This window comes from Hippocampus guttulatus, chromosome 6 (genome assembly GCF_054856545.1).
Source record: "Hippocampus guttulatus isolate MCC_2025c chromosome 6, RoL_Hgut_1.0, whole genome shotgun sequence".
Taxonomy (NCBI): Eukaryota; Metazoa; Chordata; class Actinopteri; order Syngnathiformes; family Syngnathidae; genus Hippocampus; species Hippocampus guttulatus.
In genome coordinates, this window is record NC_141266.1 from 13,895,074 (window position 1) to 13,919,873 (window position 24,800).

The 24,800-nt window shown below is 43.6% G+C and overlaps 1 protein-coding gene and 1 long non-coding RNA gene across 5 annotated transcripts in view; one reads left to right on the forward strand and one right to left on the reverse strand.

Moving 5' to 3' along the window:
* The window catches only part of kirrel2 (kirre like nephrin family adhesion molecule 2), a 45,063-nt gene that overhangs the window by 13,889 nt on the left and 6,374 nt on the right, over positions 1-24,800 (forward strand). For both annotated transcript variants that reach the window (XM_086114095.1, XM_086114096.1), the window contains exons 2-11: positions 12,688-12,843; positions 14,349-14,498; positions 16,895-17,052; positions 18,216-18,366; positions 18,467-18,572; positions 18,860-19,008; positions 19,113-19,240; positions 21,583-21,709; positions 21,821-21,921; positions 22,609-22,807. In XM_086114095.1, the coding sequence (XP_085970221.1) occupies positions 12,688-12,843; positions 14,349-14,498; positions 16,895-17,052; positions 18,216-18,366; positions 18,467-18,572; positions 18,860-19,008; positions 19,113-19,240; positions 21,583-21,709; positions 21,821-21,921; positions 22,609-22,807 (1,425 nt within the window). The remainder of the gene's footprint in view (positions 1-12,687; positions 12,844-14,348; positions 14,499-16,894; positions 17,053-18,215; positions 18,367-18,466; positions 18,573-18,859; positions 19,009-19,112; positions 19,241-21,582; positions 21,710-21,820; positions 21,922-22,608; positions 22,808-24,800) is intronic.
* On the reverse strand, positions 1,205-17,368 carry LOC147203609 (uncharacterized). 3 transcript variants are annotated; one of them, XR_015101234.1, is made up of 5 exons: positions 17,111-17,368; positions 16,968-17,006; positions 16,312-16,382; positions 2,141-2,217; positions 1,205-1,545 (listed from the first exon to the last, which is right to left on the reverse strand). It is a non-coding gene; the product is annotated as an uncharacterized LOC147203609 (long non-coding RNA). The 3 variants fall into 3 exon arrangements; XR_015101233.1 differs by having other exon boundaries at positions 16,307-16,382; XR_015101235.1 differs by lacking the exon at positions 1,205-1,545 and adding an exon at positions 1,924-2,033.

Here is a 24,800-nt window from a genome sequence, read left to right on the forward strand (position 1 = left end):
CAGCTGTTCTTGGGCAGTAGGCGGGGGACACCCTGAACCGGTTGCCAGCCAATCGCAGGACAACTACTTAATGTAGTTTAGTAAATTTGGTTCCTAGTTTGGAGATTAAAAAAAATTCCAATGGAAAAAAACAACAACAACAACAAATGAAAGAAAAAAAGATCTGCACAGAGATATGAGTTTGGGAGAAATAAATCCATCGTAGTTTTTTAAGTAAAGTGGGCTGGTAAACAATATTATTATTTTGCCCTCAGCATGTTCCAGCACCCCCCTCCTCGGCACCCCAAGAGTCCCCCAGTGCACGGTGCCTCAGTCACTTAATAAGGCCACCAGTAAATGCCAGGGAAGATATGCCGGAATGAAAGATCTTTTTTCCTCATACTCAATCTTTGAGGATGAGTTTCCTGGTGTCGTGGGGGAGGGTAAAAATGCAGCTTCAAAGAGCAATGCTACATTTTAAAAGAAACAATAAACCCATCCGCTTATGAAATAATGTTTTTTTTTTGCCTTTCGCATCCCGTTGTGTGCCAGCTCTGGGGACTTTTGGCAGACATGAAAGCTGAACAAAAGGTAGCGGAGGAAGCCCGTGCCAAAAAGGTAAAGTGTGCCGAGCTCCACTGGGAGGGATGCATCACACAGATAGTTCATTTTTTTTCCACTGTAGTCATTAATATCCAGCGAGAAAAAAAAAAAAAAAAGGTCAAACCTGACTTGAAGCCGTCCAGTATATCACAGTTACATTTATACATCAAACCATGCTGTGATGTTTCATCAGCTCGGTCACACAGGAGAGACCCACACTGCACATTATCAAAGATTGATGGGCTGTCCTAGTTAACGACAGGGGGGAGTGGCTGGGGGGGGGGGGCTTGGCTCAGGAACTTTTGCACAGTCAGAAACGTTGACTGTGCATCGCACGGTGTCGTCTTAGCATTGCAAACATCATTAGCGCGGCGGGCTCAAGCTTTGCCACGCCATCCTCCCTCGCGCGCAACCTCTCGACCCGACCTCGAGATAAGCAGCAGAACTTGCAAATGCAGTATTCTGAGGTCAGGGCTCTCACACTAGAGGCTGCTGGCAGATGCAGAGGCTTCAGCCCGCATCTCCTCCCATCCGTCACTTCTCTCCATCCATCGGCTTCCCTGTGAACGGAGGGGGGAAAAAACTCCACAAACAACCAGATGAGCCCACAACCTTTTTTTTTTTTTGTTGCAACACATCTCTTTAATTCTTCGCCATCTCGCCCACTTCTTGTTCACACCGCTTGCTGCTTTAATAATATATTGATTAATTAGTTCACTCATTAATCATTTATTCCTTAATCATGGCCTGATTTTTCTTAGGGAAGCGGTGCAAATTTGAAAAAGCCTGACTTCACATTTCATTCTAATTACACTCCTTCACTAATCAACACTTAGGAGATGGAATTTCAGGAAATGAGTTTTTCTCCTTCCTTTCTTTTACTCAATACAAAGCGTAAGTATTGAGGCCAGCAGGTAACAGCAACCCGCTCTCCTCCCCCGCGCTTTTCTTCTGGCAGCTCATCTGTGGGTTAAAAGGACGTTTCCATTTACAAGAAATCAAATGAACAAAATGAGCATTTGATGTTGAATTAAAAACTTTTCTCCCCGGAGAAGTCGACATGCCGGTAAAACAGGGAAATTAGGTCACGCGCACCTTTTCAATCGTAAGCAACCCGAATCCATACAGCTCGACCGTACTTGCTGTTAACGATTTTCCACTGGCAAAACCCAGTACTGTCCTACGAAACCACTCGTGGTCGCTCATTGGTTGATCAGATTCGCCATTGCCGCATTACTGCAATATTTGACGATACGTGGCTAGAAATTACAAAAAAAAAATACACACACATGCTAACATTAGCATTCGCTGTACCTTAGCTCTACACTGCAGTATTATGTGCCACAATCTCCACTTTGCCGCAGTGGGCCATTTTCTTGCTGCCTTTCGACTCCTGTTGAACAAAATTTGTCTTCTGAACTTGCCCATATAAAGGCAAGCCCCCGTTGTTGCTGCTCGCACGGTGTAGTGGAAAAGCGGCAAAAGAGAAAATGTTGTTTATAAATACCGTCAAGGTGCCTTTGTAACAATACAAAGGAGGAAATAGAGTGAATCTTACCATTTTATTGTTTCCAGTAGATTCATGGCTCCCAATGGGGGTAGAAAGTAATTTGTTTAATCGCCGGGAGTTATTTTCTATGGACAGAGAGAAAACATTGTTAATGTGCAACAAGAAAAGGAAAAAAGAGAAGAGGAATATTAAAACAGGTTTAATTAGAAGTGGTCTTTGTGCTTTTGTGTGTATCCATTGCAAGCCGAGGCCAAAATACAGCACATCTGCTTTCTCTGAAGAGACTGTTGTTGGCTGCTGACAAAAAAAAAAAAAAAAAAAAAAAGAATTATGTATCAAATTAAAAGAGCTTCAGTGAGATGACGGCAAGTCGGGCATTAACCTCTAAGCTTTAAAAAGCACACATATTAGGCAACGCTAATGAGACTCTCATTGGGCGTGCTGTGTTCTGTGTTGAAAAACACACAAAAGCACGACTTTGACTTCAATGCGCTGCTTTGAATTAGGTTGTCACCCTGACTCATCACACCAGCAGCTAACATTACAAAAACGAACAATGGCGTCGATGGCATTTTACTGTAAGTGAGAGGCGCACATTTGCATTACAATGTTCATTAAAAAATAATACAGTAATAATAAAAGGGGGTATTAATTATGAAACGCACTACTTCCTATCCGATCGTGAGGAGCCAAGGGGGTCTCCAATGGGCTCAATTAGGGAGAGTAGGCCACAAATCCCCAGACTAAATTAATTGACACCCCAGGGCATTCGGTCCAGACCCACTACAGAATCTATGTAGACTTTCCTTGTTTTCATTTCACCTCCTTTTAGCAAAAGCAAGAGATGGAGACTATTTCAACGTTATCTCCTCATTATTTTGTGGATTTTTTTTTAATCGCATTTATTCGCTCGCTTCATTTGTCACAGAGCTACGTTGTCACATGACGCGCACGCCTGTGTTTTCTACCACCACTTACGAAACCAAACAGCAAAATAAGTTTGATTGATAATAAAGTGGAATCGGAATGGAGTTTGAGAGTGAAAATTTGGGCTGTGAGACGGTAGCAAAGGGCTGGGGACAGAGATGGGCTGGGACGATGACACAAATCCTGCCTGTAGCTGTCTCGCAGAAAAAAAACACACCAAGGGGGGGGGGGGGGGGGGGGGTACGCAGAAGCCAAACGGCAAGACTGGCTCAATCAACATCAACACTGCTGGCTGATGTGTACAGACAATTTTCATACCACCCTCCACTTTTTCCTCCTCCTCTGCATATGCCTTTTTATTTCCTGTCCTCCTGCCAGCCGAGCCCGTCACTTGCGATCCCTTCAGCGTGGAGTCGGCACTTCTCTAGCTCATGGCGTTAGAGTGTAGAGGATGTGTGCATGTCTGTTGACGTTCAAAAGCAATGCTGGAATTATACTCCGCCGGATGCCTCTGCCCTGCCCACCAGCGAGCCTAAAGATGCGGCAATGTGACAGTGAGTGTGCAGCAAGTGTTAGAAGATAGCGGAAGAAGGAGTGTGTTTGCAGATGCACACTGTCGGCACTGCAGCACAGCAACTGTGAGAGCTGAACCATTCATATTCGCTCCAGCACTGAATGTGTCACATCAGCAGTCTTGGTCTCACGCCCCCCCCCCCCCCGCCCCCTTGGCCTCCCCCAGTTACTCTTCTTCTTCTTCTTTTTTTTTTTACATCCTTCCTTCTCCCTTGAATACATAGCACTCTATTATAGCAGGTACTCTGGGAGCCACAAATGCAGTTCGCATCACTGCTGCTTGCCAGCTCAGTAGAGTGAGAATACTATGACATGACAACAATGGAGTAAATGTGAGAAAGTTGTTCTTTGTGGTTTTTAGGTGACAATAGTGGCCCATTCACAAACAAACAGTACTGTAAATGTTGTTATATGCACGCTTGGCCAGAAAGAGTAGACCATATACTTGTCCTCCATATCCAAATGAATCGTGTGCGTGCATACCCTTTGTTCGTATACGCGTGGGTTTAAAAGTTGACATGTTAGGAATGCATCTCTGCTGGTCGCAGTACACAGTTAATTTCTTCGAGTACATTTTACTCTAATCGTGGAATTTTATACTCTGAAAAGACTATTTGGTCCCAGTCGAAACAGGGTAAAATTTACACTTGGAAGAGAGTAAAATGTATTCAAAGCATGTAAGTAAATTGTACTCAAAGCAGTGGGTTAATTGTACTCCAAATGAGTTATGCACCTACATTTTACACTGAGGAGAGTAGGTGGCCATGTGAAGATTTAATTTCACCCTAATGGCCATTTGTACTCCAAAAATATTTAAATCCTACTCAATTAGAGGGAAAAATTGTGACTCTGTAAAATTTATATTGCCATTATTACTGTGCAGGTTTTCATTTGTGGCTTCAAGTTGGGCAAATCTGTAAAAGAGTCAATTTTATACGAGGAGCGCTTTTTACAAAGTCCTTCATATTGTTCAAATACACTATTAAAACTGCAGATAACAGTCAGGTTGCAGGCTTTGTGGCGCCTATTTCAACTGATATAGGACCACTGGACTAGTTAGCAGCCAGTCGCAAGGCATATTCAGAAAAATATTGACAATTCAGAATCTTCAATGATCCAGAAAGGTTGAAAACCAAGATTCCAACCCGGAGCTCATATCTGTGAGGAAGATGCACCTACCTCCTGGTCACCGCACTGTCTGACAAAAATGAAAATTGTTTTAAAAAAATATATAAAAATTGAATTTATCAGTCAAGTGAATACTCAAAAGTGATGCTATTTAAAAGCTTATGTGTGTGCCAAGGTTAGACTCTGAGCACTTAAAATAAAACAAATTACACAAGCAGCAAAAAAAAAAATAGCACAGTTCTAAGAGGATAAAATGAGAACAGTGCCACCTACAGTAGTGGAGGCATACCAGTACATACTCTACCTCAGCCAATTGTCAGATGCTCGTTCAGCTTATGCGGGGAAGTCAAATTGTCTGATTTGATGTCGCAGGCAAGCTATGGCATAGCTAGACAGCCTTTGAGACAGGCTGATAGCTGTGTTACATCAGTTCTATCTATCGCCCATATCTTTGCAATTGCAGGCCATCCATGACTTTTGCAGTTTTTATACTCTGTTTTATTTTAACATGTTCTAAATCTCTTTCTGCTGTCATGCTGACAGTCTCGCACAGGGATGCAGAGCACAAGCGAAGGGACGGAAAATCCAAGAGAAAGGAGAGGAGAAAGTGATGACAGCTGACGAGCGGCAAAACAGAGCATTGTCACAATGATGTCGGTGATGATCAGCGCCTTATCACATATGATAGGACCCTGCAAAGTGTGGATTGTAGAGGGAAATGCGCAAATGATAAACAGACACATTGAGAGGGCGGGGGCTTTGATTGGGGCAGAATGCGCTGGGTTAGAGAGTCAGGGTAGCAGCCATGTGGGGAGGAGGGGAGGAGGAGGGGGGGGGGGGGAGGCAGGCGCTGGTTTAGATGAGCCGGTCCACTCGCTTAAAAGGGGTCTCGGCCTCAGTCAAGATTTTCACAATAGAATAAAGGCCGGGAGGGGATGTGAAGAGGATTAAACTCCGGCAAAACAGCTCTTAAAAAGCAGTTAGATTGCAATTTGGGCAGAAAAATGCAGAGTAGGACGAAAGGGAGCGAGAGGGGGTGTGTGGAAGTGCAGCCGGAATGCATGAGGGAGTGATATATTTTTTAACAGGGGTACGAGAGAAGAGACCATCTGCAGTGAGAGCTGCCTGCAACAGTCAAAGAAAACATACATCCTGGGCATCGCGGTGTGGCCAGTTGGTGGGTGGTATCTCTTGGTGGGTTCTTTGAAGCCCTCAAGTTGTGTACAAGTCATGCTAATGAGCTGAGTATACTCCAAACATGAGATGGGTGCTGCGTCCCCATGGGGCCATTCGGCTTGAAAAGACTACCTCAGCACTACTTTTTTTGTTTGTTTTTACACACGCACATGCACAGATACAAGAGTCGAAGGAGACAAAAGATTCAAAACAAAGGGATAATAATTCTATACAGAGAGAAATGGAGCTTGCATTTCCAGCCCGATTTAGAAGCCTTATCTCAAAAAGGCACAATGGATGGCATTTGGGGAGAGGGGTTGTTTATTCCAAGCTTGACACTTTTTTTTTTTTTTTTGCCAATTGCCTTGTTTTGTGGGGAATTGTGTATGTGCATGCGTGCGATTGTATTTTCTCCCCATTTCCTTCACTCTGGAGTCTATTAAGGGAGCCTCACACAGGCTTGCATGACTTTAACCCCCCCCCCCCAAAATGCACTTTTTTATATTTTGTATACACATATATAATGTGTGTGGGGGGGAACTCCAAATTGTCCCTGGGTGTGATATTTTTGTGAGCGTTAATGGTTGTTTGTCTATGTGTACCCTGCGATTGGCTGCCGCATATATATATATATATATCATCCAGGCAAGTATACTCCAAACATGAGATGGGTGCTTCTTCTTCAAGATAGATATGAAGTTTCCATTGGATGATGTAGATGCAATAGAAAGAGGTTCTTGAGTGAATTATATTTGAAGCTGACTTACTGGTTTTTTTTTCAGAATGGTGAATCAGAATGGTGTAACTGAATAGGAATCTTCAGGGTGAGGTGATAAATATTCGGTGCGCTGTATGATAGCTTCCCATTATAACAAATGGTCATCAGCAGTGCCATTACCACATTCAGTCTTAAGCTTCATAGCCATCAAAAACACAAACATGCACACACACACACACACACACACACACACACTGGCAGATTCAATCTAATTCTCCCAGGGCAGATGTCCAGTGGTGAACGGATCACTGCTGACATCTGTCCATCTTATCCTGATCCGGCCTGATGTGAATGTACCCCTATCAGTTCACATGAAGAAAGCGGCGGCGGCAGAAAAGCTCTTTAACAGGTTCAACCCTGAAAAGTTGCTTTGAATTTCACTGTAAAACCATGTGACACAACCAGCAATGTCTCAACGTCAAAGTAACACTGCTAAATGTGCCCCCCGGTGCTTGACACTTTACTTTTCCTATTAACACACGCATATACACCATCTCAAAACATCATGCGGCATCTGCAAGAAACACACACACACACACACACAAACGCGCGCACGCACGCACATACACACACACGTACACAAACTTAGCGCCATAAGCATTCAGTGGCGTGAAATGATATTCCATTTGGAGAAATCCGGATTAAATAGTGTGAGCCCAGGTTGTTTGACCTTGTTACAGCAGGCAGGAACATGTGTGTGTGTGCGTGTGTGTGTGTGTAATAAATATACTGTATATACATATATATATATATATATACTGTATATATTTATACATATATATATATGTACATATATATATATATATATATATATATATATATATATATATATATATATATACACGTATATATTATATAGCCGGAAGTAAAGAGATTGCAAGAAAGTGTGCAAATGCTGAAATTGTGAACAGAAGACGGTGCAACGTACCCAAAACAACTTGTATATTTGTGCTGTCGTCAAAAGCTGCCATAGTGGAAATGTAAGATTTAAAAGAAAACATTTAATATAACATGTAATGTGTTAACATGTTTACAACATCTCCTTGTCTGGCATCATTGGAAAAAACGCATGAAAGTGGCCAGTCATTCAGGTGGCCTGGGCTTTTGCTAAGACTATTTCTATGTTGGTTCAACAGCTGGAAACAAATCCATCCACTTATTTAACCGCTATGTCAAGTAGCCGACGCCTTCTCCTTTTTGACTTGTATTGGAAGCCAGCTGTGATGTACAAGTCCCGGCCGGTGCCCACAGATCCCAATGATTTTTTTGTGCTACGTTGTTTGTCCATTTTTTACCTTGCGTGTATTTGCCCTCTATGTGACGAAGTGCATATTCCCACAGTCGTTTGGCTCTGAGTCAGCTTTTATATGTAATTGCATCATGAGAATTGTGCAATTTACGTTCGACATTCCCACCATTTATCTCATATCCTTGTTGAGCAAATTTTATGTGGATCTTGTGCTGTTTCCGTGTTTGTTCAAATACCACGCTTGCCCCCGATTGCATCTGTGAGTGGCTGAACGTGCGTGGCCGGAAGCTCACGTAACTTACGCTGAAAAGCTATTTTGAATGAAAGAGGTGCTAAAATGAAATAACACGTAAATAAAATGCTTTTCAGACTTTTCACCAATAAAAAATAAAAAATAACAACTACATGAATGCTCTTACTTTGTGATTAGATGGTCGAGGGCGGAACTTCCATCTCCAGGCGCAAGGGGTTTCCACTCGAGCTAAAAATAGATTGGCTTTTGGGCTCACATACACACTGTGGCATTACAGAACAATCCCGGAGTGAACGAGGTTGTGCATGTTTGCTGTCATCTCTTATTTTGTGGATCCGATAATTGACATGATTAATAGATGACACAAATTATATGACATTACAGTCAATCAGCGATTTTGCAAAAAAAATGCAAAATATCGGCTGTTTTCGATACACTCAAACAGATCGGTGTAAATTCTACCCTTTGTTGGTGTACGCGTGGGTTTGAAAGCTGACATATAGGAATGCATCTCACAGTACAGGTTTACATTTGAAGCTAAAGTAAGTCAGAGAGACCATTTTATTTGCATTGCACTTTTTACGAAAGGCTTCGTATATACTCACATACGCATATACATACAAGAGTTAAGAAACAGAGTGCTGTAAATGCTGAATTTGGGGCAATAAGCTTTAAAGGTAACATTAATCCAACACATGCAAAACGACTAATCCATAGAGTGGGAATGTCGCGAATACATGAATGAGTCCATGAATAGAATTAAGGTAGGGAAGCAAAACAAGTCACATCCAGTGCAGTGATTTGGGCTTTTCAAGAGTCACATTTGTATTTTCATCATTTTCATTTCTATTTGATTCACTTGCAGCCAATAGCAAAGCTCCATATGTTAAGTCTGGTGAGAAGTGTGTTTGCGGACTGCATACTTGTGTGTGAGTGAGAATCTTCAGACTGCCTCCACCGTTCCCTTTGTGTGCCTCTGTTCCTCCCTCGCTCCCTATCAGGAACGTATTCATGTAATTAAGCCGCTAATACACCGTCAAAGAATTGTCTAATTCGGCAACGAGGAATTAAAGGAATCTGGCATGAGTCATTAGCCAGTCGAGATGTTCTGTAGAGCCTTTTCAATAAGGGATCTGGAGAGCTGTGAATCACTCGCTACAGCACACAATCGCCGCTCTATTTTTGTATGGCTCCATATGAAGCATTAATTGCAAAGTGTGAGCACACAAAATTGTGTGTGGGTGTGGTATAGACAAACACTTCGCAGCATGTAATCCATTTAAACAATCAGCCAATGAAGTGAATTATTACTCATTGTACACAGTTAGATACACTGGGCCAGATACCTAATTGCAATCTTCTTTTTTTTTTGCATCCTCTCTTTGGCAGCACAAAAAGAAAAATCTCAATCTGTTTCTGCTGGGGGAGGATTATGAAACTGCTCATTACCTTATGAATGTAGAATGTTAGACAGGCAAGAGTGTAAAGTGACACTTTCAGATGGAAAATGTCGGTCCTCATTCGGCATCCGACAGCCCGAGCTCCAAGGCTCACTGGCATGCTCAAATTGGCCCCCTTTTGATTTACACACATGCAGCCTACCTGCCGCTCAATAGGCTATTCCAACACTTTTGTGAGAGTGGGGCACAGACACACAAAACACCAGTGCACCAATGACACATTTTTATTTCTTGGGTGAGCTATTCGTAGCATCCTCTGTGGGTCATCTGGATAACACAGGCTTTATGCCACCGAGCAGTTTGGTCTGGTTCAACTCGGAACACATTGGTTCGGTAAACCCATTAGAAACTCAACTCAACTCAACTGTATTTATAGAGCACTTTAAAACAACCACCGCTGAATACAAAGGGCTGTACATGGAGCAAATATCATATCTACAACAATAAACAATAAATTAATATCAAAGACAGTAGAAAGCACACAACAGTAAAAATAAGATCAAGTCTGAGTCATGCTGAGTCAAAAGCCAAAGAATACAAATGAGTATTGAGACGGGTTTTAAAGCTGGGCATCGAGGGGGCTTGCTGAATGTTCAGTGGGAGGTCATTCCAAAGAGAGGGACCAGCAACGAAAGTTCTTGGTGCCTCTAATGTCTGGTCTGCAGGTGTGTAGGGGTGGAGGAGCTCAAAGAGGTAAGGTGGAGCAAGGCCATTTAAAACAAATAATAGGGTCTAAAATGTATAGGGAGCCAGTGAAGAGATGGCAGAGTAGGAGTTATGTGCTCCCTCTGACGAGTACCAGTCAAGAGGCGAGCAGCAGCATTCTGGACCAACTGGAGATGCTTCATGGAGGATTGGCTGACTCCAGAGTAAAGTGCATTACTGTAATCCAACTGGGATGTGACGAAGGCATGAATTGCTCTTTCAAAGTGCTCATGAGAAAGGAGAGGTTTTACTTTCGCCAGCCGCCTAAGATGAAAGGGCTTCAATATTTCATACTGTGCCACTAGTCAACAACCTTTCCGGTACAGTTCGTTTGTGTCGTGTGGAGTGACCACACACAGTTGCCCATTCCGACTGATCGAGATTCAACACTAACATGGTGTGAACTGAACTGAGAGGGAAATCTTCTAATGGGTTTACCGAACCAATGTGTTCCGAGAAAGATGGGAAAGACAGTTGTGATTGCTGTTAAAAATGTTCCTCCAAAGACTTCTTGAGTTTTACGTTTTTACATCTCGATAACACTCTTGCTCGATGCACGTCACCAGAACTACACGGTATTAAAGTGAAACAATCTTGAAGAAATGCTGCCAAAATTATACGATTCAGTCATCAGCCGTTGGTACAAATGCTCAGTCTATGATTGAAGCGCAATTCAGTTCTATTTGCTGCAGTACGGTTTTGGAAGGGTAAACCCTGATCAGGCTTTCATTGTGGGGCGTGTCATTAACATGAATCCATAACGTTTTTTAATTACTTCCTATCGCATATCTGTTGTTATATCTGTTACAGCTGCCTACTGTAACTCTATAGTGTTATAATCGTGTCCCATGAAGGTTGGTACACTGAAAGAATTGTGTCTAAAATCCTGTACGATACAGATCGGTTTACCCTTCGAAACATTTGTTCATCGGAATGCAAAACATTAAAAAAAAAAAAAAGCTCGGTTGAGACTGAGCTTTGCTTTAATTATGCTGCTAGGTGGCAGAGGCAGTGGGAGGGTGAGGCTGAGGGACAGGGTTCAGTCCACAGACCCTCCCTGAGATGAAGTGGATAATTGAGTGTGGAATAAACACTGCCAACAAGCAGCCCCATTCAAACTCAAAAAGAGAATGGCGCAAGAAAGAGGAGGGGGAAGCGGAAAAAAAGAGGGTGAGAATGCAAGCAAAAATCCCCACCACCCTGCTTAGGGGATGGGGGGGGGGGGGGGGGACTGCTATTGAAAAGCTATTAAACTTGCATTTAGCAGGATTGATTGAGAATGAAGAGACCTATTAAAAGAGAGGGACAAGAGAACAATAGTGTGTCTCTGGTTGCCGTATGTTGCCCTCTTTTCAGCAGCTTTCTTTACTTGTGACGGTGGTGGTGGTTTGGGAGTGGGGAGGGGCGGGGTGGGGGGTAACTCTGTCTGTTTAAGCAGTCCAACCAAGAGAAGCAGTTCAGGAAGGGTTGGGGTGGAGGGGGGGGGGGACTTAGCCCAGCCTGAATAGTGGCCTCTTTATCTCCCCCAGTCCCCCTTCCCTTCCATTCTCCATTGAGCAACAATGAAAGAAAGAAGGAGAATGAGTTTTTCTTTTTTTTTTTTAAAGTCTCCCGACTCACACAGAGAGCCCACTTAGATAACCAACCGTCTCTTTCCCCGCCTACGGATTAGTTACCTCTGGGGTGCTGCCATCTTCCCCTTGGCTGTATAGGGTTTGTAATACTCAATCTTTATCATAGTGCCACAAACATTTGGAAACCATATTGCTGTTGTGTCTCTCTGCGCGTGTACTTTGGTTGTGCGCTTGTATGTGTCTGAAGGCCAGCCAACCGTTCCATTGAGAGTGTGTAGCGCACTTCAACACAGCAGCACAACGGCGGCAGGTGTCTCTGCTGAATTTGAAGCGCCTCAAACAAAAGGGGTCCCTGGGGACCTTTGGTCCTGTTTTAATTGTTTAACATCCATTTTGACTTAAAGTACACTGAAAGAGTAGCAGATTTCCACCCGCCCCCCAAAGTGCTTCGTGCTAGTAAGCATCCAAGCATATGGACTTGGGAAAGAGTTAAATAAGTTATAAGGCAATGCTGACTCTTCTTCTTGGAAGGGATATTTATGGGGGGGGGATATTCCATGTTCACACAAATCAGCGTCCACCATCTCTTTAAAATGTCAGTTTATCAAGCCATCACCTTCACTCTTTACAGGGCTACTTTCACTCTCCTAACCCTCCACACCTGCTGCCATTCACTCGATGTGAGGTGTTGTGTTGCAATTTGTACACGATTTGCCCTGAAAATGTCAATTCTTGTCAGATTCACAACATGTTTCTCCTCCTGTCCTTGCAGCCGCCACCCGAGCAGCCTACTTCTCCCAGCAGCCTCAGGACCAGGTGGTGGTGTCTGGGCAGTCCGTGACTCTACCATGCGTCATTGTGGGCTACCGGGGGATGGTGCAGTGGACCAAAGACGGACTGGCTTTGGGTGGAGAGAGAGACCTACCAGGTATGATCTCACCCTCACTGATATTCAGCTTTCGGGTGGAATGCACTCTCACAGGTGAACTTAATGTGATCTTCTCTAAATGTTTGAATTCCGGTCAGTGTTTCGGTACTTCTTTTTGCACAACTTGCTGTTCTCTTACAAGGAGCTGAACAGGTGTTTGATCCACGGAAAGGATGCCTTCTGTGCCTTTCTGTGACTCAGACGGTCTCTTTTTCTCTGTTGCAACCCGCCGATGACACTCTGTGGCATTTTTAGTTCAGTGCCCACCTTCCTTCATCTTGAATGGTGGTGGAAGAGAATCTTTGTGTGTGTTGAGATTTTAGGAGCACCCCAGACACATATCTTGAGATGTTTAGATTTTTTTTTTCAAATGCTTGTGTGTGTGTACTCAGCTTTAAATAATGAACTGGAAAATCTTCATGTGTGGCGTAAGCCAACTGAATGTAGCTAATCAAAATGTCCTGACCAATAAGAAGGTGGCAGTAAATAAAACAAAATATGTCTTGCCTAGCATCCAGCATAGTTTTTTGTGTGTGTGTGTGTGACAAAGTGGGTTCCCCAGATGCCAAGAAGTATTTTCCAAACCAAGTTTTCTCTTGGCGACAAAGCCATCTCAACATTGCTCCGCCTCTGCTCCTTTTTGAAAACCCTCACGTAACATCAGTGTACCTCCAGGACCTTCTCTTCTTCTTTGTTTTAGCGAGTTCACATGTGATCATGCGACATTTCTGCCTCTGAAGACATTTGCGGTGGAAGAAAACCTTTATGCAAAACATTATGCAATGACAATAAAACGAAACTTTGTGTGAGGTGCTCGGTCTTGAAATTTTCACAACACCCCATACATTTTTTTTTTATCATTATGAATGGATTCAAACAAAGAAGATTATATACAGTATAGCATACATTTTAAGGTTGAAAAATATTTGTGTGTGAACCTGGCCTTTGTGGAAGTACCGCTACATTTTCTTTCACTGAGTATACTCGAATACGAGTTTCTTCTTCCGATCAATGGCAGGCCCCATTAGAAACCAAAGCTCTCTTCCTTAACCATTTAGGTTTTGCAAGATTGACTGGTGAAAGGTTGGCGACTGCTGCGCTCACATAACGTGATTTGCTGTCGAGCTTTTTAAGGTTTTTGTAGGAAGGTAGATAATCGATCAACTTTTCGCACTGACATTTGATGGTGGACGGATTGCCTCTTGGCCCCAGAGGCCCTGCCACCTTCTTTATTGTGTCTGTGCTTCAAGGACAGACTCCTCATGTGTTTCATTTCCCACCTCATGCTGCGCTTCACACACACACACACACACACACACACACACGCACACGCACACGCACACAATGGCTCAATCCTACCGAGGTGCCGCCTGCGTTCATTTGTGACTTAAACAGCTTTTCCACATTTCTTAGCGCTTTGTCCAAATGGGCTCTGTAGTTGTGTCATAATGTGTTTATTGTTGCTTGGTTTGTGGCTGACTGTTGTGTGCGCTGGCTTCACGCAGGCTGGACGCGCTACTCCTTAATGGGCGACCCGCTATCAGGCGAGCACAGCTTGCTGATCGATTCGGCAGAGCTGGTGGATGATGCCGTGTACGAGTGTCAGGCGACACAGGCGGGCCTGCGCTCCCACCGAGCCAAGCTCACTGTACTAGGTAAGATACGCAGCTCAGACTGCCACAGCTTGAGAACAATCCGAACACATCAAACGAGACATAAGTACAAAGACGGGCATTATAAAAAAAAGGAAGTCGTGCACAATGCGTAATTATCCCATTCAGAACACCAGCGGGCACTCCGGGCAGACAAATGAAAACTGTATTGCATTCTAGGCAAAATCACCGACCTCTTTAAAGGCTTTACCATTAATAAAATGATTTCTTATCACCACTCGGCAATAACCCCTCAGTGATAACTCAAATTTCTTGAAGGAAATGAAATGCTGGGGGAATCATTCTGTTAAAGCTCAGCCAAGAGAGCCTGATGGAGGAAGGAGGAAAAAAAAAAAGAAGTAAACACTTTCAAGACTGTGGACGTCGTGGCTAATGTGATTGCAGGAATCACAAATGACTGGAGTAGTCACTTGAAAGTCAAGGTCTGCATAGTTAGCACATTTTACGGTGAGCCACAACATTTGTCAACCGCAAGGCAGTTTTTACATTAACTCGATGTGAGTGATCCACTTCTTCAAGCAGACATTGAGGGGTGAGGAATGGGGGGGGGGGGGGCAGGGGGGGTTGCAAATGATTGTGTGTCTGTCTGTTGAGTGGGTGCTGTGGGGGAGTGGGGGGCATACAGGTCTTGTGGGAATGAGCAAAGCACTGCTGGCATCTGGTGGCATTTGAAGGAATGTCACTCCCCATGTATCGACTTCAGCCCGGCAAGCGTTATAAAAGAAGCAAGTCAAAGGCAACAAGCATAGGGCACGACATGATGATGGGAAACTTTACCCATTCAAGCAATCTTATCGTCCATTCGTTTACTTATCCAGATTTGACCGATAAGCGTACAGACGAGTCTAAGTATGTGCTTGACCTATAGTTGATGGCTCCTGAAACTTAGGTGTATTGTCTTATATTGGCAGAAGTCTCATTTATCAAGCATATACTCATCCTTGATTCATTTGATGAATTGTTTGTTTTGTATTTTACTGCAAATTGCTATTTTAAGCTAATAGAATTGCCAAAATGTCTATATCGCTTTTGTCAATTTTTTGGGATCTTTTTCTTAATCGATCTCACTGTAGGTTTACCATTGTAATTAAGTTCTTTTCAGTCACACTGGAAAACAAATACCCATACATTATTATTTTTTTTAAAGATGAGGGAATGAAGATCACAAAATGCAGGCAGCAACATCTGCACTTGACTGAGGTGTGTCAGAAAAGTTCCAGGACTGACGTCACACAAGATGTATTTCTCAATCTAAAATACAAGTTATGCCCCTTCAAAGTAATCCCCCCGGAGTCCAACACAATTACGGGCCCCAACTCTTTTTTTTTTTTGCCACGCGCTTGAAATGATTCCCCCGAGATCCTCAGCAGCTTCGTCGCCGTGGCCGTCATTTGATTCTGAGCAAGAAAAGTATGACAACATCTTCATAAAGTGCACTCTAATTGATCGAGACTGGTGGATGATGGGAAATCGTGCTCTTTCATCGACAGAAATGAGAAGGAGCGCTTCTCAGGCTATATGTTTATATATGAAGGCGAAACAAGAGCTAAAGAAGGTGCGGGGGGACTTTTTTTCCCTGTGCATGTATATTTGCGTGCAGTTGCCTGCATGCCAAAGCAATCTGGAGTTAACGTCTGGAGTGCAGTCGGGGGAATCGGCATGGAAATTAAAATCACCTAGCACTCGGATTCCATTAGTGTCCGTGCAACAGCAACGGAAGGACCTCTGACAATTCAGACGTACACAGTGAAATTGGTTCGGTGGAGGGAGCGAAAAAGGCCAACACAAACCCTACATTCACGCCGCTCCTTATTGGTCCGGGAAATGGACGCCATCATCAGGGGTGGCACGCTCGGCTTGCCAGTGCTGTGTGAGAAACCATGCAAATAAATGAACAAATAAGCAATTCAGTCCAAACCTCGCTCAGCAACAGTGGGAGCCATTGCAACAATAATGCGAGCCTCTGAAAAGGAAATAAAGGATGCGAAGTGTGTTATTTTCTCCTACGATGAGATAACAGACATCATAATTTGTTTGAACTTGTTTGCTTCTTTTAATGTCACATCTTTGGGGACATACTACAATGTGATGCATGACTCGAGCTAGATCAGAAATTGTTTTATTGAAGATATTAATACTCTCCTAATGAGTAGAATATTCATAAAACAATGTTTATTGGTGAACTTTGTAGTGGTGCCCAAATCAAATTGCGGTTTGCTCTTTTAGCTATCTCTCCATTTTCCTGGATTCTTTTCCTTTGGGTGAGAGCCTGGGTACACCCTGGACTTGGTCGCCAGTCAGTCGCAAAAAGCATATAAACGGAGTCAGTGAATGGCATGTGTTTTGTATTGAGCGATGAGTGTGTTCTTGCTTTCCAGTCCCTCCTTCAGACCCTTTGGTGGAGGGAGGCCCCGTCGTGCGTCTGAAAGCCCACACGTCACACAACCTCACCTGCAGATCCTACGGAGCCAAGCCTGCTGCAGAGATCACCTGGTACAGAGATGGAGAAGTCATGGAGACAGCCATTTACTCCAAGGTACATGTAAAGAGCAAGTTCTCGCCATCACCCCCCCCCAAACCCTCCCGGTACTCACCCCCCATGATGTTGTTCGCAAGAGATTTGCAAGCAAAAACCTTTACAGTCCACCTCTTTCCTCTAGTTTTCCTCCATGGTTTTCAATCACCACCCTTTTCTCATACGGTTTGCTCAAATGGCTCTCTGCAGTCCCCCTCCCATTTTCACTCACGCCTCTCCACTCCGCCTGCTCCCCCCTTCGACTCCCACTAGCCCCCTTGCCCCCCCCCCCCTCCCTTCTGCTGATGCAGTGACACTACAGCATAACTGGAGCATGCCAAAGCTCAGACAGGCATGAGGGTTTCATACAGTAGAGTTTCTGCAGAGAGCGAATCACCAACACAACAATGCAGAAACACAATGGTGGTGCGGCGGAGCGTGAGTCAGCCACGGCTGGGAAAGTGTCACATTTTTCATGCTCTCTGAGCACGCTAAACGACGCTAACCACCACATTTAAGGAGGCGAGCGCTTGCAGTGAGAGGGGATGGCGGGGAAGAAGAGAGGGGGTACACATAAGAAACAAGCAAAGAAAAATTCTATCCACTCACATTAAAAAAAAAAAAAAGGGTATATTTCTTGCTGAGGAAGACAAAGAATCGCTCCATTGATTTTGGTGTCCAGGAGAAAATGCCCAGTGTGTCTTTTCTTTTTTCCAGAAGATGTGACATTTCTGCCGCGTGCTGTCACCACCCAAAAGACAGACTCGCTCGCAATTTGGTCATTACACTATTCTCCCTTCTCTGTGTGTGTGTGTGTGTCTGTGTGTGTGTGTGTGGGTGTGGGTGTGCGTGTGTGTGTGTGTGAAAGAGAGTGAGCAGTATGCATTACCCTGAGAATCTACACCTTGCCTCACTTAGGCGTATTGATTTCTGTAAGCAGTAAATAGATTTAAAAGACGATGACAAACAAGGCGCTGACGACAAACGCTCTCAGAAATGTCGGAACAGCAAAAAATCCCCGCGCTGCCTCGTAAAATATACTAATATATTTCATCGCCGGTGCCAAAGAATTTTAAATTAAAATAGCGTTACTGGCGTACGCATCAAACTAAAGATAAGATGACATATAGCTGATGTAGTATGGCTTGCAGCTGAGCCTAACAGCTATTGTGTATGGTTGCCAGACACTGATGGAAGATGGGAAGAGGGAGGCAGCTGTCAGCATGCTTCCAATCATCCCAGAGGACAGCGACTCCGGCCGCACCTACACCTGCAGGGTTCTCAACCCAGCTGCCCCTGCTGGAAGGCAGACATCCATCACGATCAATGTCCAACGTGAGTTCCAAACATGCACTCATCCGCGTTCTCGTCCAATGACAAGGAGAAGTGGTCATGTCAATATCGGGTCTGCTAATTTTTGCATCACATCTTGCAGACCCTCCATCTGTGGTTTTGTCAGTCCAGCCTCAGACAGTGACCGAAGGCGCCAAGGTTCTCTTCATATGCACCGCTTCAGCCAATCCGGAAATTATCGGCTACAGGTAGACGCGCCCTCTTTTGAAGTCGTTTTAAATTAAGCAAAATGACGAATACAGTATGTATTGTCTCTGCCGGTAGGACGTGATGCCGAACAGCACATCACCCCGAGAAGGGGGGAAAAAAGTGCACGTGTTGGAATAATTTGCTTGAATGAGCAGCTTGATTGGCAGCGTTTGATTATGATTGGCACACGCTATGAATGAGCTAATAGCCACTTTGATATGCATGGCTAAGTACCTTCCCTGAACTAATAATCTGAATGTATGATGTGATTATTCGTCCGCCGCAGGTGGTCGAAAGGAGGAGTCCCCATCTCTGAGGCGAATGGCGACAGTCTGGAGGTGACCGTGGACCATTCCTACTTCACAGATCCGGTCTCCTGTGCGGTATCCAACTCTGTGGGCAGCACCAATGTCAGCACCCTGGTTGATGTTCAGTGTAAGTTGAACCGAAGGACTGTAAACAAAGCCGCTACATTGTAGTTGCGAGGCACATGTGTTAAGCGATAAGCATATTGATTCAAACTGTCTGCTTCCCCGCAGTTGGCCCCAGATTGCTGTCGGGGCCAAAGCCAATGACTGTGGATATCGGGATGGATGCGGCGTTCACTTGCACGTGGACTGGAAACCCCCCCTTGACCCTGGCGTGGACCAAACAAGGCTCAAGCGAGGTAAGGCGATATACAGCCATCTTGAAGATTCAACACTTCACCACTGATCACCGTCACCTTCAGAGTGAAACATTCACACATGGCCTTCAGGCATGACGCCTTCACACTTTTCTCTCTACGCATTCTTCAAAAAGCTGCGCTCACCATGCTCCCTGAGGTATCACGCCTCTGGCAGAGAACTGTCTGTCCACTGACAGATATACACAACATTGCTGTGCTCCGACTGGCTGTCATCGCAGTAAATCAATCAGACCAAGAAGCAGTCAGTCAACCGGTGCGGTTAAAACGTCCGCAGCTTATCAGGCATCAGACAGCTCTAGCAGCATTTGAATAACCGTTTCATAGAAGAACATTGCTATCCTGGGAAAAAAACAAAACAAAAGCATTTTAGTGCAACACATCAGCACGATCCCACAGGGGCGCCTTTCCTCGCTACCAGTACTACTGTTGAAGACACGCAGGTGAAAATACCTTGATAAAAAACAAGTGGAGATGCCGTGAGCGCCGTCGTCACAACCGAGCTCTGAGGGAGCAAGCTGACATTTTTTTTTCAATACACCCACATCACTGTCCCTCACATTGCCAAGAGAAATAGATTAATTGGGTTACTTTGTAAGTGTGTTGAAAAAGAAAAGTGGCAAGTGTGAGAGGGGGACTGTGTGGAAATGGGTGGGAGGCCTGAGTGGAAGTAAATGGATTAAGCACAGCTTGATAGAATGACAGGATCAATGAGCTAAGGAGTGATGTGAGTGCAGCCGCTTCAGAGGCCCACTCACACCATTCCGCGGTCTGTTGTGTCCTAACGATTTAAGGACAACAATCTTACCAAGCATCTCCACAGCCTCTGTTTCAGTGTTCAAATATTGCGATGAGAGACAACCAAATTATACCAAAACCGACAGTTGCCACCCGATGATGCAACTTGGGAGACGGGTTTCCAAGAAATACAAGACCTACAGTTCAGTTCACCGCATTCCAGCTTGGGGTGGTAAACCTTGATTTGATTGGCATTTAACCACCAGGTGTTAAGGGAGGATGGTCGCATCAATTACGTAAATGATATGCCGTTATGAACCGTAGCATGATCGAAAAGTCATATTTTGTTCACGTGAGTAATCATTCTCAATCAACCGACAGACTGATATGTTCATAGCTCTAACCTTTCGATTACTTTAGAAGACTACCGAGGGGAAAATTGTTTGACCTAGTAGAAGAGAGAGGAACAGCACCGGGAAACTAACAAGAGATACAATTTAATAAAAACTTCCATGCAAATGAAGCATTTCAAACACACCTGTTCCGCTAACAAATATCTGCCGATTTCTCATTAGCACACACATGAACCGGCAGTGATCATCTGCCGTATCCACCTGCTCCTCCAACCGCAGACATCTTACCTTGTCGCACAGCAAAGTGAGAGAGAGGAACAAGGTCTACTTTCATATCCTCACACTTTAACAAAGATTGTGTGCGGTTATGATTAACAGAGAATATACTTTTCTAACACACTGAAGTACTGTATGTACTTCAACAAAAGGATGCTGGAGACCTGTGCGGTGCGGATTTGTTAATTTGGTATCTGTTTTGAATTTTTGACTCAAGGCAACATCTGTACTGTTCAGTACCGAATTGGCCCGAATATAAGACGGTGCTTTTGCATTGAAATAAGACTGGAAAAGTGGGGGTCGTCTTATATTCGGGGTCTAGACATTATACCCATTCACGACGTGAGATGGTGTCAGATATCAGTGAAGCGAATGCTGAACTTGACTCCCCAGGCCAAAGCGAACCCCTGTCACAAGGAATAAAGATAAAAATAGCAATAGCACAAAGAAGAAAAATAAAAAAAATAGCGGTAAGAAAGAAAAGAGAAGAAAATAATACAAGAGATAAGAGAAAATGGAGAAACGTAGCGACTATCTGGAGAAAAGTGGGTCGAAGATCGGCCAGGTTAACCGGCAGCTGAGGAGAAGTTATGATGTAATTTACATTTCAAAAACCAGAAGCCATTCATTTACGAATGTGATTGCATTAGTTTACATATTTAAATGTTCAGATATTGAGATTTGAATGAGGCAAAATAACATGCTTTTTCTCTCAAATATATTGTTATAATCATTTGTTTCAGATGTACTGTAATTATTTTCTGTATAAAAATTAATTTGGTGTTCAAAAAGTATTTTTTCAAACTTAAGTCTTGAAAAAGAGGGGGTCATCTTATAATCAGGGCCATCTTATATTCGGGCCAATACGGTACAAATCAGCCTACGCGGGAACCCCAATGTGATTTGTCTGGAGTTGAAAAACCTCCAGTCTCATCGGCCTGTTCTGTCTTTCACCAGGTGCTAAGTAACAGCAACACGTTGCAGATCAAGTCTGTTACCCAGGCCGAGGCTGGGACTTACACCTGCAAGGCCATCGTTCCACGCATAGGAATTGCAGAAAGAGATGCCACTCTGACTGTAAATGGTGGGTTCCCTCTGCAAATGGATTACTTTGACGATTTGCTCTGTCAGAATGTTTCCTCATTTCTTTGCTTCTCTTCTCTCTGTCATTTTTTTTTTTTGCTCTCCACACTAGGCCCTCCTATCATCACAGCCGAGGCCACGCAGCATGCGGTGAAGCACTCCAAGGGCAAGCTAGAATGCAGGGTGGGAAGCAGCCCACCGCCTTATAAGATTGTAAGTGAAACTCTTGTCGTCCATGTTTGTGACATACTGTACATACTTCACCACCCACATATGAGGTATCACTTGGTCGACCCTGACCTCACCTTCACACGTTTGCACCAGGACATTTTCAGCCCGCTAATCAAGACAGACACATTTTCAGCCCACTAATCAAGACATACACACATATTCAGTGGTGTAATTGCACTGGCATTAAATGAAGCGAAAGAAGTCGGGGGAGCTGTGGGAGACGGGCTTCCTACAGGTTTCAGCCAAACTGCATTCAATTAGCGGCCCGAAAGGCATCACTCAGCTGACCGTGTTGAATCATGAATTTATGCTGGCCTGAGAGAGGATAATTGGGGTGCCTGAGTAGAGGGACAGAGGGAGAGGGGGGCGGCCCTCTGCCCTGTGCTACAGACAGCAAAGTGGAGGCCCACTTCAGTGTGGCTGCCTCACCCTCCTCACGACTCACCTGCAGGGCGCACGTGGGCAGGTCCTTAAACATAAGCTCGTGAGACGTGTCAGGCTCATAGCACTTTTGAGGTCAGCAGAAAAAAAGTAGTACAGAGAGCGATGTGGGTAGCAGAATGAAGGGATCAAAGGGCGTACATGTATTTTCTTTACTCACTAGTGAAGAAACGTGTGTTGAAAAATCTTCCACCCGTCTCTTATGAACATTCATGCTCCTTCCCACAGGTATGGTCCTTTGGAGACATCAGCCTTTCGTCCGGTTCCTCTGGTCGCTACTCAGTACAAACAGTAGCCAGTGACCAAGGAGTTGTGTCCTCTCTGGTGCTCTCTGAAACCCTGGCGCCTGATTTTGAGCTGCGTTACAACTGTACTGCTTGGAACAACTTTGGCACCGGCACCGCTTTGGTCATGCTCAAGGAACAAGGTAAAGGCACAACAAGAATGGTGATATAAACCTAACCTGCTATAATAATTATTATTTTTCTCATTATAGGATCATTATTATAATTCGGCACCACGGTGGTCAAATGTTAGCACATTCGCCCCACAGTTGTGAGCATGGAGATTCAAATTCGGGATCTGGTGTTCTGGGGTGGAGTTTGCATGTTCTCCCCATGGTGGTGTGGCGGCGCGATGGGATTTTCGGCTCTTTTCTGTGATCCGGTTCATTTGGATCGGCTCAGTGAAAAGAGACGGCTCTTTTTGCCTCTCAAACGGCTATTTTAACTTTAGCTTTTCTAACAACCATGTATAGTAAGGCGTTTTTAGCCCAAAAAAAACGACCATGTATAGTAAGGCGTTTTTAGCCGAAAAAAAACACCATGTATATATAGTAAGGCGTTTTTAGCCGAACAATACGACCATGTATAGTAAGGCGTTTTTAGCCCAAAAAAAACGACCATGTATAGTAAGGCGTTTTTAGTCGAAAAAACCGACCATGTACCTGTATATATAGTAAGAACTTTTAACCCGAAAAAAACGACCATGTATATATAGTAAGGCGTTTTAACCTGAAAAAAATGACCATGTATAGTAAGGCGTTTTAACCCGAAAAAAAACGACCATGTATAGTAAGGCGTTTTTAGCCCAACAAACGATCATGTATAGTAAGGTGTTTTTAGCCGAAAAAAAACACCATGTATAGGAAGGTGTTTTTCGATTAAAAAAACGACGATGTATCGTAAGGCGTTTTTAGATGAAAAAAAACGACCATGTGTATAGTAAGGCGTTTTTAGATGAAAAAAACGACCATGCATAGTAAGGCGTTTTTAGCCGAAAAAACGACCATGTATAGTAAGGCTGTATAGTAAGGCTGTATAGTAAGGCGTTTTTAGCCGAAAAAAATGACCATGTATAGTAAGGCATTTTTAGCCGAAAAAAACGACCATGTTTCGTAAGCCATTTTTAGCCGAAAAAAACGACCATGTATAGTAAGGCGTTTTTCGACGAAAAAAAACGACCATGTATAGTAAGGCGTTTTTAGCCCAAAAAAACGACCATGTATACAAAGGCATTTTAATCCTAAAAAACAACGATGTACAGTAAGGCGTTTTTAGCCGAAAAAACCGACCATGTATAATAAGGCGTTTTTAAATTTAAAAAAAACGACCATGTATAAAAAGAAGTATTAACCCGAAAAAAACGCCCTTATAAAATAGTAAGGCGTTTTAACCTGGAAAAAAAACGACCATGTATAGTAAGGCGTTTTAACCCGAGAAAAAACGACCATGTATAGTAAGAAGTTTTGACATGAAAGAAATGTCCATGTATAGAAAGGCGTTTTTAGCCGAAAAAACCCCACCATGTATCGTAAGGCATTTTTAGCCCCAAAAATACAACCATGTATAGTAAGGCGTTTTTAGCCGAAAAAACGACCATGTATCGTAAGGCGTTTTTAGATGAAAAAAAATGACCATGTGTATAGTAAAGCGTTTTTAGACAAAAAAAACGACCATGTATTGTAGGACGTTTTTAGCCGAATATAACGACCATGTATAGTAAGGCGTTTTTTGTCGAATATAACGACCACGTATAGTAAGGCGTTTCAACCCGAAAAAAACGACCATGTATAGTAAGGCGTTTTTAGCCGAAAAAAATTACCATGTATAGTAAGGCGTTTTTCGACGGAATAACGACCATGTATAGTAAGGCGTTTTTAGCCCAAAAAAAACCGACCATGTATAGTAAGGCTGTATAGTAAGGCATTTTTAGCCGAAAAAAAACGACCATGTATAGTAAGGCTGTATAGTAAGGCGTTTTTAGCCGAAAAAAACGACCATGTTTAGTAAGGCGTTTTTAGCCCAAAAAAACGACCATGTATACAAAGGCATTTTAATCCTAAAAAACGACCATGTATAGTAAGGCGTTTTTAGCCGAAAAAAACGACCATGTTATAGTAAGGCGTTTTTAGCCGAAAA